Source organism: Stegastes partitus, unplaced genomic scaffold (genome assembly GCF_000690725.1).
Source record: "Stegastes partitus isolate 25-593 unplaced genomic scaffold, Stegastes_partitus-1.0.2 Scaffold213, whole genome shotgun sequence".
Lineage (NCBI taxonomy): Eukaryota > Metazoa > Chordata > Actinopteri > Pomacentridae > Stegastes > Stegastes partitus.
This window is the reverse complement of record NW_007577944.1, coordinates 589,964-604,961: the sequence shown is the minus strand read 5'-3', so window position 1 is coordinate 604,961 and position 14,998 is coordinate 589,964. Positions and strand designations below refer to the sequence as shown.

General features: G+C 41.3%; 1 protein-coding gene across 1 annotated transcript; it reads right to left on the bottom strand.

Annotated features, from left to right (window-relative positions):
* Window positions 1-635: 635 nt before the first annotated feature.
* Window positions 636-6,155, bottom strand: LOC103356677 (beta-2-microglobulin-like). Its single transcript, XM_008280919.1, has 4 exons — window positions 5,925-6,155; window positions 3,989-4,261; window positions 2,224-2,260; window positions 636-950 (listed from the first exon to the last, which is right to left on the bottom strand). Exons 1-3 carry the CDS (start codon window positions 5,989-5,991, stop codon window positions 2,247-2,249), a joined length of 354 nt encoding a protein of 117 aa, XP_008279141.1. The 5' UTR covers window positions 5,992-6,155; the 3' UTR covers window positions 636-950; window positions 2,224-2,246.
* Between the last annotated feature and the right edge of the window lie 8,843 nt (window positions 6,156-14,998).

Here is a 14,998-nt window from a genome sequence, read left to right as displayed (position 1 = left end):
ATATATATATATCATCACTCTGGTGACGCTGAATGTCTTTAATGTTCAGATTTAAACTGTTGAGTTAACTGTGGTATAGAAAATTCTGGGTGTTCTAGGGACATAAAAAAAAATAAATGGTCTGCACTTTATAGTACTTTTAAGGTCAGGCGGTCATAATCTCCTCTTTTCCAGGGGTTCTGGTGGAGGTAGGAGAAGTCCAGGAGTGGTCATTTTGAAGGAAACATCCAAGATGCAGATGTTCTATCAGGGTGAGCGCTTTAAGCTTCTCAAATAGTCTCCGACCAGATTTACAGCTGTAACAAAGAGTCTCTGGATTCTCTGGGTGTTACCCTCTGCACATTTGTGTGAGCAGCTCGATTGTCTGCTGGACAGAGAAGCTCGTAGCTCGCCTACATAACATCACAATGACTGCTACCATGCAACCTGCATAAATTGCACACTGCCCCTCTCAATCCGGAAAGAATTATCAGTTTAAAAGCAGGAGTGGCTGCTCACACAGACAGCTGCACCATGTCATTAAATCATAAAGCTATCGTTTAAAGTCTGAAGTGCAGCTACTGCACACGTGTTGTTTTAATGATCTAGAACTCAGTGAACTGAACAGAGGGTTATGACAGCAGACAAACACAGCGTTACATTTGATTACAAATTTATTTCTCAACCATAATGTATACAATACATTTAATAAATCACACAATCTTGCATCCACTACTTTGGAAGCAGAATAAGCAAGTGCTCGTGGCTACAGTCGTTCTGTCACATAACTAGAACAAAATCCCCACAAACACTTTATGAAGCTTTACTGTGATGTGGATGTTCTCATACATAAGACACAGCTGATCAAAGTACAGTCCTTTCTTTTCAATATGGTTGAAGCTTTTGCAGTGAAACCCAACATTGCAGATGATTAAGACTCATTCTGGTCTTCTCCATCCCACTGAGGACACCTGTGGGTAATACATAAAGAGTATAAACAGTGTGTGGTCACTCAGACACAAACACATGGATGTGTGGGATATGGACAGACACAGATGCCCAAAAGGATTCAAAGAAAAAACTTCATGTGAACTTTCCAGCACCCAAGTCACATGCCATAAAAAAAAGACAGAACTATCCTGCAAGTCACAGGGCCATGTAAATCAACTCTGCAGACTCGGAGGAGTCGAAGCCAGAGGAAGCAGAGCTCCATTAGGAATTCCCTTATCACACCTACCAGAGCCTCAAAGGATCTAACACAAAGAAGCTTTTGGGGGAAGACAAAGAAAAACATTCAACCACATGGACCTTAACAGATGGCCAGGCGCAATGAAGTGACCTGGGCTTAACGTATTGCTCTGCTGACCCCTCATTTCCTGTGGCATGCAACAAAGAAACTTAACAACTAAATTCATGAAGGAACAAGTGGAGCTCCCTCTGGGGAGCGGAGCTCGCTGTGATTGGTCAGTAGTTTTACTATTAAAAAGCCTCTTCACCCGAAAAGCAGTGGCATTCTCTGGCATTCTCTGGCAGCTTCTTCTAACTGCAGTAGAGCTGCTCACTTGGTCTTCCATGTTCTCTCTTCCCACTCTGAAGCCGAAGGCCTCGTCTCTCCATCAGGCATCAGACGTTGCTGCACTCGCATCCCAATCCAAGGACGCGGCAAGTATTGAGCTTTCATCTCTAAACGGGTGTTTCATAATTACAATTGGCCTCTCAACCAATATTCCAAATTTAACAGATTATCTGCTGCTTCGGGTGAAAAGATTTTTAAGTCTCCAAGCCATCACTCTGTTCCACATTAGGTTTTCACACTCATATTCTCAACCAGCATTTTCATCATTGTTTGTATTTTACATTCTATGTTTGTTGTTGTTATTTGTTTGTTTGTTTAGTTAGTAATAAATGTTTTGTGCGTACACAGTTGTTTCCTGTGTTTTCTATGGCTTACATCCAGTCACTTTACGTATCTGATCTTTAGTTACCTAAGCTCTAAGTTAATTCCCTTAACTTTATAAAACACTCTTGACTGATCACCAAGAGTAAACAATTTATTAGAATTGTTGTGCTGACTCTGAAATTATATCGGTGGACGAATAATTGAAGGGTTGGTATTAATAATTTTAATTCACACAATCATTTGCTTTGGTGTGGAAATAAGTACATCTTATTTTCCACACTAAAACCCTACAGATGTAATATACTGAAATCCTAAATACCATTTTACATGAATACAGTACATACCTGGGGAAGACATATTGCAGAAGCTACATATCTGGATCTGTAGGAAAACAATAAAAACATGTTATTTCTAGCTCACATCTGGACCATTGATGCTGTAAATGTGCAATGTATGGAGTAGTGAGAGTGGCAAATTACAAAAAAAAATCAATAAAAGTGGAAATAAAAAGAGGAGCAAATTAAAAAAAAAAGAAGAAAGAAAATAATGTGGCAATACAAAGCAATGTTAATCAAAAATGAATCCATAAAAGAAAAGGCAAATAAAAGTACAAATATTAAGACAAATAAATGAAGCTGTTACAAGTTGCTGCCACCTAGCGGCGCATTCCAGAACGAGGGGAAAAAAAAAAAAAAAAGTCTTTGTTATCTTTGTCCGACATAAAAATTAGTTTGATGACAAATGTGAATAAATAGAAGGTATCTGTAGGAGGGAAACGCTGTGCCCCCTTGGAGGAGCCTAGTTTGGAAATTGCCTTTTTTCCCCTTGTCTTCCCTCTTGTTTTCCTTTTCCTATCTAATGATAAGGGGCGCTGCTCATGTTGGCTGACCCGACAGTTCTCCCTCCTGTCTCACCCTTTTATTGGTCAATGTCTTTTTATGTTTCTTGGACGGGATGTAACTGTAAAGTAAATTTCGTTGCTCTGTGACATATGCAATGACAATAAAGTTCTGATTGATTGATTGATTTTCACAGCACTGTCTATAGAGGTAGAGGTTTTATCGGCCTTCTGACTGCATACGTTATAAACCGTGGTCACTTAAGTGCTGCCCACTTGATGCCCACTTTCTAATTTGTCTGTTCTCATTATTTTTCTTTTTATCCCAGAAAAAAAAAAAAAAATAATAATTAAAAAAAAAAACTGATATGGGTTGTTTCATCTCAGGGGCCTTTTCCTCACCTACGTCTGATTTGGTGTAAACGTTGTTTGTGTATTTGTATACCACTATAGAATAGTTTTTTTCATTAAGTATTCTATACATTTGGCTTTGTACGGTTGTGACTATATATGGTTCAAAAAATATCATTTACTGACTGCCTTCATTATCATTTTTTCTTTGTTAATGTTAAAGCTGGGACTTTCCATGACAGCTTACTTTTATTTTCATACTTCACCCATCATCAGAAATTATCTGATCTACTTGTTCAAAATTGCAGATCTGAAATAAATGGCATGATGAAAAACTACTACTACTTTATGTATGTTCTGCATGCTTAGTTATTAGTGTAGATATAGCAAGCTAAACATTAAAACAGAATATGAATGTGTGTTATGTTTTCATATTTGATTGGATAATGTATGACTTCATTCGTTTTTATTTAGAACTCACTCGTCTTCTTGAGCTTGTTCTCTCGGGTTGGTGGTCTGTTTACTGTCATGGTCATTCCATAATTTTAAAATGCTTTGTTTCAGATTTATTTCACTTTCTTAACAGGAAACGATAGAAGATAAAGGTGGAAAGAGGAGTCATGACTCAGTGGTGAAGTCCTTGTGCTGCTGATTGGAAACTTGGGGGTTCAAGTCTGTAGCAGAAGTCTATACCAACAACAAAAAAAGAAACTGTACAACCGTATAGATTCACAAAAGTGTAATTGAGACAAAAATCTAAGACAAAGGTGGAGAGCTGCTCTAAGGGGCTTCTACTCCTCATAGCTTGGAGAGGTACTGTAATATCTTATTTCTTTGCATTTTAACCTTATTTACCAAAACCATACTCAGTGCTGCTCAATAAATCATAGGAAAGCAGACAGAGAGACATGAACACATACCCCAGATGAACATCTTAGTCGTCCCCATGTGGGTCACCCTACAGGCGAACTCCTCTCCTTTGTAGGGAGTGAAAGCTGCATGCTTGGTCAGGTGGTAGTGCCAGTGCTCATCGAAGGCCAGGTCGGTCTGATTCGTCTTGGCTATCTTCACTCCGTTTCTGAGAAGCTCAATGGAGATTTCTGGCGGGTGGAAACCACTCACATGACAGATGAAGGTGTTGGGTTTCCCGAAGTCTCCCGGTGCACGAGTGTATACCTGGACCTTGGGTGGAGCTGATGGAAGAAAAGAAATGTTTAAATATGCACAGAAAATACAGGTTTCATTCATTTTTTACTCTTAAACTACAACACAGACATCGTCAACCAGATGTATGAGACACGTTGGTGTAGTTATGTTACACATCACATACTTTCCGGTCCAGATAAAACTGGACTGGTCCTCACAAGACCTGACTTGACATCCTAACTATACCTGTCGGAAGCTCAGGTCCATCTCTTTCAGTATCGACATAACTTTAACTTCCCTTTATGGAAATACCAAAACTCAGGTGTTAATGGCTCCTTAATGATATCAGTATCTGGAACTCCCAACTTGTCAGTCAGACCTGATGAAGCCTCTTGGATGAGAGGCGGAACGTCTTCAAGCAACTCAGTCCAGCTGCGACGATTATTCTACCAGAATAACCATGACCTGGAGGACTGAGAATTTTTACAGACAGCCGCCCAGCTCCAGACAGTTTCACAGTTTTCCTGCATGACAATGTTGTGTGAGACCCCTAGTGGACAAATTCAAAGCAGCAGTTCCTCTGTGTAGTGGTAATGTCACTTTGGACCCTCTAGAACAGGGATCTCCAGCTCCGGTCCTCGTGAGCTACTGTCCTGCAGGTTTTAGACGTCTCCGTACTGCGACACACCTGACTCACATTAATGGATCATTAACAGACTTGTTGTCAAGTTCTACACAAGTCGCCATTCAATAATACTCAAGTAAAGAACTGATCTGATTATTTATGTAATTCAACAGTCAGCCTCTACATGAAAACACGATTTATTATGTTCAGATACTTCAGTCACATCAGTGCAAGGATTTCTATATTATCATTATTATTATTATTACTTTCTTTCTGTTACAAACATTATACAATTGTACAGTAAGTTGTTATTATTGTTATTACTAATATTGCACCGTGCTGCTGCTCTCTACTGTCACTGTGGTCTTGTGTAATATAAATATACACATAGATATTTTTTTATGTTCTTTAATATATATATTAATATATACTTGTTACACTTTTATATTTTATATATTCAACTATATTTACCTATAACTACACTGATTGTTATCACATTATATCCCATATTATTATTATTATTATTTACATTACTACTATTCCACCGTGCTGCTGTCCTATCTAACAGTTTGTTTCCTTGTTTACTGTTTTTTTTCTTCACTGATGTGTGCTGCTGTCTCTGTTGTGCTGTTTCTAGAACAACAGTTTCCCTGAGGTACCACAGGGATCAATAAAGTTCTATCAAATCTGATCTTTACATAACAGGACTGTATTTCCTGAATCAGGAATTAGGTCCAAATAGCCATAAAGTCAGAAATGTGTGTACTTTTCAAATCCCTTTTAAATGTTGTGTTATCCAAAAAACAAAAAGAAACTCAAAGTATGCAAATGATTTAATCATTCAGATTTAACTTGAGACAACTTGAAAAAAAAAAAAAAAAAAAGATAAAGAGGTTTTATAAAATCTTTCTGGAGCCCGTTGGACGATCAGTTTAAACTCTTCTATCTTCTCCTACCTAACACCTGACGGCCTGGTTCGGGTTAGTATATATTAGGGTTAGTATATACCAGGGTTAGTATGTACTAGGGTTAGGTTTAGACAAACACGGAAACATGAACGCGGACGGCAGGCCGACGTTACTCACAGTCTTTGGCTACCGACACACCGGCGAGACAAAGCGCACCGACGACCAACCACACGAGCGTTCCCATGACTTCAGCTTCAGACCGTCTGCTCACTAGAAGTTAAACACTTGTCAGAAAGAGAGGTACAACGACAGCTCCCCGCGATCCAAACCGAAACCAAACACTGTTTGTGTCTTCCTGCTTTGCGGAACATTCCCCACGTACCAAACACTTCAACAACACCGGAACCCGACGCCCCCGCTGTCGACGGCGCGGCCTGGGTACTGCCGCTGCGCGGTCTCTAATTCCACCAATACAAAAACCGAGGTGCTCTGTTGCCAGGTAGAAGTGATTCTGACATGTTGCTTTATGGTTGAACAGCGAGGGAACAGTGATGTCAACTTGGCGACTTTCTGGCTAAATCTGGCGACTTTCAAAATCCTCTTGGCGACTTTTTCCCCCCCAAAACGACAAATCTAGCCACTTTTTTTGGTGTTGTTGAGACATTTGTGGTGTTTTGGAGACTGACGGAAAAGCACGTATCGTTGTCCCGTTGCTGTCCTCAGCGAGCAGCGGGTGCTGCCCTGACCGCCTCCCGTCCCGACTCCCAAGCCCAGATAAGGGAGGAGGGTTGGACGAAAAGTTGTCAGCTTCACCCCACATTACAGTCGTTTGATTAAATTTGTTATTCTAACGTTTAACAATACAGGACAAAGTTGATTTATGTAATGTGGGTCCAGTGGCGTTTCTAGGTTTAATTTTTAGGGGGGGCCAATAGGGGGCCGATGCCATATTTTGGAGGGCACCCGATTACTGCGTTATTCCTACATGTAGCAATTTCCCGAGAAGTGTTAGACCTACCCTGATTAAATGGATCTAACAAAATAAACGTCATCTGGAAAAGGTTTCTGTTCAGAACATACTTGTACAATATGGAATGTACAATAATTGCTTTTTTTAACAGCAACTCATGACACTCAGACTGATTCACAGTGAAGACTCATGTTAATAACAGCCTGATGGCTCAAGGTACACTACAATGATACATACATGTGAATACACACATAAACACAATGCTCTCCTCTTTACATTAACAATGTTGTTCTTCATTTGCTCTGAGGAATGTCTGTCTGTCCTGCTCTGCATCTCACCTGGTGCTGATGATGGACTACAGCTGCTGGACTGGTCCTGCTTTGGATGCCTGTCCTCAGAACTGTCCTCTTGAACCTGTCTGGTTCACTGGTCTGACCCTCACATGGCTTCTTCTTCACTCTTTTCAGGACTTTTGGGGTCTTTTGGACCCCAGGCCATTTGGTTTAGGTGACAGGTATTGTTTTTTGATTTTTAAAGATTTTATTTTTAAACATAAAAAGAGGGACATTTGTCATGCATTTGGAGTCAAAAATATGTTGGGGGGGGGGGGTCCTAGACACAGCATTAGTCATAAAGGTGTTGTGAGAAGTGACGGCCTTTTTTAGTGGCAACATTTTAAAAAATAAACCAAAAATCACCAGATGACAGTTCATTTGTACCGTATTTTCTGCACCATAAGGCGCACCGGATTATAAGGCGCAGTTTTAATTACAAGGTCTATTTCTGTAATTAACCCATACATAAGGCGCACCGAATTATAAGGCGCATGTTAAAACATACCGTCTACAAAAAAAAGGTAACGGAAGCAAAACAGTAAATTTGATTGAACTTTATTCTACTATTTAACAACACACTCACATTATTATTTTTTTTTATCATTCTTCTGCCACAAATCCCCCAAAGTCCTCATCTTCTGTGTCTGAATTGAACAGCTGGGCAATTTTGCCATCAAACATGCCAGGTTCCCTCTCATCATTGTCGGAGTCAGTCTCGTTGTCAGGTGGTTGTTCAGCAATGATGCCGGCTTTCGCAAAAGCTCAGACAACAGTTAAAAGCAGATACCTTAGCCGAGGCATCCACAATACATTCACATATGGTGGTGTAACTCGCCCAGCGCTGCCTCCCTGTCTTAGTAAAGGTGTGTTTGCCGTCTGCTATCCATTGCTCCCATGCCGCTTGCAACCTCACTTTGGTTTTTCACTGATTTCACTCAAAGATTCCGGTGCCCCCACCAGGACGCAAACCGGCAACCTTCTTGCTGCGAGGCAACAGTGCTACCAACTGCGCCACCCTGCAGCCCAATATTGAATGTATTTTTTCTAATTAAACATATATTCTATTCCAGTGCTATATAAATGCTCTTGTTTGTTTTTATCTCTTAATTGCATTTGATGTTTTTTATTTGTACCTGTAAAGACATCTGTAAACTTGTTTTTAAAAGTGTGGCACAAATACATTTTCTTAAAAATTATAAAATATAATTCTAATATAAATTTCAATTAATTACATGAGTAATCATACTAAATGTGTACTATATATTATGAGTAGATGATCAATGAATGATGCTACAAAGCAGGGCTGTGTTTTTTCTTCCCACATGTTCTACTTGCCAGGGACTCAAATGCCAGGGAATGGTGGTTTTTGGCCTCTGTGTTTATGTTCTCCTCCAGGCGTCCACCAGAGGGGGTGCTGGAGGAACTCTCCACTGTGACTGATTCCCTGCAGGTGTGTGAGCTACACACCTGCTATCCATTAAGTTCATTGCTCAGTGTACAAAAGGACTTGTCACCATTCAGTCTGGGACCTGAGTGTCTTTCTACATGGTCACTTCAAGCCGTTTCCTTCAGAGTGTTTACTTCAGAGTGTTTCCCATCTGTGTTTCCCCTGTGCCTCCCTCCGTGCTTCACTGCGACTACCTGGACCATCAACTCACAACTGGTAAAACCCCCTCCTTTTTTCTACCTCATCACTGCTCAGTTTTCTGCAATCAACCTAATTTTTCCTAACTCCACGCCTCCTGAGTGTTAATCGGCATTTGAGTCAACCTGCCTAGTTATTCCTGACACTACTGGTTGAATGCACAGTATGAAGCAACACTTTGTTCTTACTGGACATGTTTACACTCATAGTAAAAGATAACAAGAACATAAACACCATCCATCATCTCTACACCTTAATCCTCACTAGGGTCATAGGGGGCTGGAGTCTATCCCAGCTGACTCAGGGTGAAGGCAGGTTCAGCTGGACAGGTAACCAGTCTATCACAGGGCTACACTTAGAGACAGACAACCAAGCACACTCACATTCACACCTATGGACAGTGTAGGTCAGGGGTGGTCAATCTTTAACACTCAAAGATCCATCTGGACCGTTTCCCACTGAACAGAAAACGGCAGGAGCCACAAAACCCATCTGACAACTAACATGAAGATAACGCTGAATACATCGTTTATACCTTTATGGTATGTATGAAAACTACAGTGTTGTATTTATGAAACCAATGAACTGCTGCAGAGGAAACAACATTTATTTCTCCAACAAAAACATTTTGAACTCTGAAAAAAACAGACGCTGGGTTGAAGGTTACTTTCAAATAAAATAATCAATGTCTATTTGAGTCCTCTTTGGATTTATGAAATGAAAAGCTGATCTTAAATCATCCACCTGCAGCAAAGCAAAAATGCCGTGTGGTTGTCCTGCAGCTGGACTGCTGACCAGACTGCTGACCGCCTGTGAGCGCTTTGGGGCAGGAGGAGCTCACGGCAGCACCGCTGCTCGCTGAGGACAGGAACGGCTCAACGATACCTGTTTTCACCACAGAGTCTCCAAAACACTCCAAAGAGTCGCTAGATTGGTCACTTGTTGCTTTTCACAAAAAAAGTCACCAAGAGGATTTGGAAAGTTTCAAGATTTAGCCAGAAAGTCACTGATTTGGCAGCACTGCTCTGGAGCTTCTCCACTCGGCAGAACTTTCTCTTCTCTGTGTGTGTGTGCTCAGCTTTCACTGCTGATTGGCTGCTACCTGGCCGTGGCTCTGCGGTAACCAATCAGATGGTGCTGTGGATGGGACAATGCTGGAGATAGAGGCAGCGGCATCAGAGCCCAAATAACCCAGTTTTAAATTGATCTCTTGACCTATCGGCTGTTGGACTGAAAAGAAGGCCAATGCCGATATTAGTCAAAATGCCAAATATTGGCACCAGTAATCGTCCTGGCAGATATTCGTCCATCTCTAATTTAAGGCGGTTTTGAGTTTTTCAAAAGAGAATTCATGAGGATAATTCATTTTTTTGACTACGCATAGTGAACATTTAACTCACACAACTGATCAACTGTGTTCACATCTTTCATTGTCTTCACATCCAAACAGGATTAAACTTGCTGTCAGGCAAACAGAAGAGAATCATTCACCTGATTGATTTCTGAAGACCTCTTTCCATTTCTCTCACACAAATAGACAATTGTATTTGTTTCTTCTTCCTCTTTAAGGTTTTTGGCAAACAACTGGTTTTCTTTCTGGCCGTTTATCCTCTGCTTATTACAATAATGTATAACAGAGCCTGTAGCGCCATCTCCTGACAGCACGATGTCGCCTCGTTAACTCACTTCAAAACCGGTAATGGAAATAAGCCTATTTCTCATTTTCTCTCTGTATTTCTTTGCAGCAGTGTACAACAAGTACACTTGCTGGGCATTTATATAGAAACAACCAGTATATTGCTGGGTTTACTTGTTTAATCTTACACATGGACCTCCACACATTTACAGTTGATGCTTCGTGATGGCAGTGAGCACAGGCTCTGACACTGGTTTTACTTTAGTCCACAACAGTCCCAGGCCCGCCTCCCGGAAGTTCTGATGGGTGCAGTAGATAAGAGGGTTCAAACCGCAGTCCAGGTATGACATAACTGAGGATAATGTCCTCAACCAGTCCGGTGCTGGAGACAGGTCCATCCGACCTAGCAAGATCAGCTAAGTGTCGAGAAACATAGAGGAAGAGACAGTCAAACAAACGGTCATGAAAAAATACACTATATTGCCAAAAGTATTCACTCACCCATCCAAATAATCGAAATCATGTGTTCCAATCATTTCCATGGCCACAGGTGTATAAAATCAAGCACCAAGGCATGCAGACTGTTTTTACAAACATTTGTGAAAGAATGGGTCGCTCTCAGGAGTTCATTGAATTCCAGCATGGTACTGTGATAGGATGCCACCTGTGCAACAAGTCCAGTTGTGAAATTTCCTTGATCCTAAATATTCCACAGTCGTCTGTCAGTGATATAACAAAGTGGAAGTGACTGGGAATGACAACAACTCAGCCACGAAGTGGTAGGCCACGTAAACTGACAGTGGGATTGGTGGATACTGAGGCACATAGGGCGCAGAGGTTGCCAACTTTCTGCAGAGTCAATTGCTACAGACCTCCAAACTTCATGTGGCCTTCAGATTAGCTCAAGTGCATAGAGAGCTTAATGGAATGGGTTTCCATGGTAGAGCAGCTGCAGCCAAGCCATACGTCACCAAGTGCAATGCAAAGCATCAGATGCAGTGGTGGAAAGCACGCCACCACTGGAATTTAGAGCAGTGGAGATGTGTTCTCTGGGGTGATGAATCGTGCTTCTCCATCTGGAAATCTGATGGACGAGTCTGGGTTTGGCGCTTGCCAGGAGAACGGCACTTATCTGACTGCATTGTGCCAAGTGTAAAGTTTGGTGGAGGGGGGATTATGGTGTGGGGTTGTTTTTCAGGAGCTGGGCTTGGCCCCTTAGTCCCGGTGAAAAGAACTCTGAATGCTTCAGCATACCAAGAGATTTTGGACAATTCCATGCTCCCAACTCAGTGGGAACAGTTTGGAAATGGCCCCTTCCTCTTCCAGGATGACTGTGCACCAGTGCATAAAGCAAGGTCCATAAAGACATGGATGAGAGAGTTTGGTGTGGAACAACTTGACTGGCCTGCATAGAGTCCTGACCTCAACCCGATAGAACACCTTTGGGATGAATTAGAGCGGAGACTGAGAGCCAGGCTTTCTCGTCAAACATCAGTGTGTGACCTCACAAATGCGCTTCTGGAAGAATGGTCAAAAATCCCCATAAACACACTCCTAAACCTTGTGGACAGCCTTCCCAGAAGAGTTGAAGCTGTTATAGCTGCAAAGGGTGGACCAACGTCATATTGAACCCTATGGATAAGGAATGGGACGTCACTTCAGTTCATATGTGAGTCAAAGCAGGTGAGCGAATACTTTTGGCAATATAGTGTATGTGCTGATGGTTTGTTCTTCATAATGACAACAAAAGTAAATAAAAACTAACATTTAAAGGCAGAAATTATGAAAAAAAAGTGAAGTTAAAGATAAATAATAAAAATGGAAAACGAAAACACATTTTTGTCAATCAACTAAAATTAAATCAGTCTCAGTTGCCAGAATCTTGTGTTGATTTGTGTACCTCAGACACAATAAAGGGAGTGTAGCAGATGGTGTAGGAGGCCACCAGAAGAGGAGCCACATCAGAAAGATCTGCTTCCTCGTCACTGAGACAAGAAGAGAAACGGTGGAAAAAGAAATGAGTGACACTGGCTGTGGTTACAGAGAATTAGTACCTCCAACATGCCTGGTTGGTACAGCTTAGCACAGCACTGTAGTGATTACAATACATATCATTCCAGGAAAGTTGTGATTGCTCCATCGAGGAGGGAGGAGGTTGTGTCCAGCTCATGGTACCAGAACATAGAGATTTTTATTTTTGTAAACACCCATAACTGAAATGGCTAACTGGTATAATTAACTTGTTCCAGCTGAGTCATGTCTGTGTTTATGAAAAAGTGCACATTTTGTTGGATCATGACAACATGTTAGCTTTGCTTTATGGTACAGTAATACCAACTACAGCTAGTAGAAACATGGTGCTTGCTTTACTGTACTGCAGGCACAGCAGATGGAGACTGGACAATACCCACAGGATGTGGAGTAACATGTACAGCAACAAGTTCACTGAGACTTGTGTGGAAAAGCCAAACAAGTATTTTGTGCATGAGTTGGATGATTAGGGACCAGTTATAGAAAAACAAAACACAGAATGAAACAGTGAAGCCAAACAATTTGAACAAAAGGAGAAAGAAGCTCAAACTGGCCTAAACAATTCAAAGAAAGGTATCTAGACGTGTAAACAGGATTCAGGTAGAGTTTCATTCAGTTTATATTAATGACATGGCATCAAGATTCATCTCCTGTAATGCAAAAGCTACTGTAGCAGCACACCATAGTCAACATTATCTGTTTTTAGGCTAACATAGCTTCACACCACAGTTCATGTGGAAGCAAAGGAACAGCTTGTGTTGGTGCTTCACACAAAGAGGCCCGACCGACCAGCAGGTCTGAACCTACAACCTACAGCGTCACCAACGTTAGCCACTACATCCCTGTTTTGTAATAATAATATGATCACTGAGACATCGTCCCTGCAAGAAGGAGCCACTGCAGGTCATTCCTCGCAACTGCAGTAAGACTGAACAACATCAGCATCACTGGCTGGTGTTCACCAAACGGACAAAATGAACACATGGTCACAATTCTTTTTTTTTGCACAGTCTGTTTCTTTTTCAGTGTAAATATTGTATTTTTTCATCCAATAGTATATTTTTGTCATCTTGTGTACATACTTTTTTATTTTTAAAAAATCTTTACTTAATTATTGTTATTTCCTTGTACTTTCTTTTGATATATTTTGGATGCTGTGGCGTGTAAAAAAACTCTGAACTTTTCCAGAGCCGCTGCAGGAGCAAGACACTGAACATTGTCAGGGACTCCTCACACCCTCTCCATAAACTGTTAGAACTGCTGCCATCAGGCAAACGTTTCTGGAGCATTAAAGGAAGCACCTCCAGACTGATCAACAGCTTCATTCCACAGGCTGTCAGAATGCTGAACTGCTGATCCAGATGTGCACACACTTCTTTATTTAATTGCTTTTAGCTTTTGGATCCTGGAGAAACGCTCTCTCATCTTGCCTATATTACTGTTGTATGTGACTTGATATCGTTCAACAATCTGAGAAATAACGGGGAGTGCTTAATTGAAAAAAAACACAAAACAGTTCAGTGCTCAGAGTGCTACAGAGTTCCAGACAGTTAATGATAGAAGGTAAGCTTTTATTTTATGACACAAGACACAGAAATATATCTTGTCTGCTTTAGGGCAGCTATAGCCTATAGGCATAGAGAGAGACAAACAATAATCAAGGATTTTAGATTTATCAATCTATATAATACATGATACTGACTGAGGACTTTTCAGTGATTACATCTGAGGTCTGCTGGTAGAAACATCAATGACTGGCTGAAGCTTGTGCCACAGTGCTTCCCTCATCTGTGTGTGGTGTCACTGAACTGTTGAACACATGTACGTCGACACCGCCAGCATCGCTCTGCTTGCTCTGTCTGTCTATTCTGCCTTTATATCTTCTCAGCTGTTACCTGTTGTCGCTGGAGCCACAGCCAGTAGCACTGAGTACAGAGCAGCCAAAAACAAGGAGGAAGGGCAGAAAGATGCAGATGGAGAAAGCACAGAGAATGTAGACCAACATGTCTGAGTAGTTGTTCTCCCAGAAGACGGCGCACAGCATCTCGGCAGGGTCGTACCTTGAAGTGAGAGAAGACACGATGGAGATGAACCCAGCAGATTGTGAAGCATCAACTGAAGGCTGCATACCTAATCCAGGCGTAAACAACAGGGATGCTCCCAAACACCACTCCGGTCACCCAGGAAGCCAAGCATGCTGCCACCATGACAACAACACTTCCTCTGAAGGCCACGCTCATCAGCCGCTGCACACAGAGGACGGCTGTAAAGGGGAAAAGAGACCTGAGTAATAAGAAGGTTGTTGTCTGTTACAACGGCTAATGGCACGAGTATTGTAGTACTGTTTCTGCTGCATTTGTAGAGAGCATGACCCACTCATGCTGATGCAAAAAAGTCGAAGCTATTTGTTATCAGTATCATCATCATTTTTGTAATATTTAATAGTTAAATATTTAGTTGTTTATTTAGTTGTTTTGTTTGAAGAATATGACTTTAACTGCCTTATAATACTAGTATCATTTTTGCTAATTTGAGTAGCTAATGGTTTTATTTTGAAGGCACTGGGTGAATCTACATATCTGGGTACGTAGGTACAGGTGAGCAGGATTCATGTTTTTTTACCAGGGCAAGAGA

Bases quoted from the DNA above. Each gene is read 5' to 3' on its own strand.
- LOC103356677 (XM_008280919.1), bottom strand. From the start codon at position 5,991: ATGGGAACGCTCGTGTGGTTGGTCGTCGGTGCGCTTTGTCTCGCCGGT. The intron at 4,262-5,924 runs GTGAGTAACGTC...TTCTTCCATCAG, and splicing joins TGTGTCGGTAGCCAAAGACT to CTCCACCCAAGGTCCAGGTA.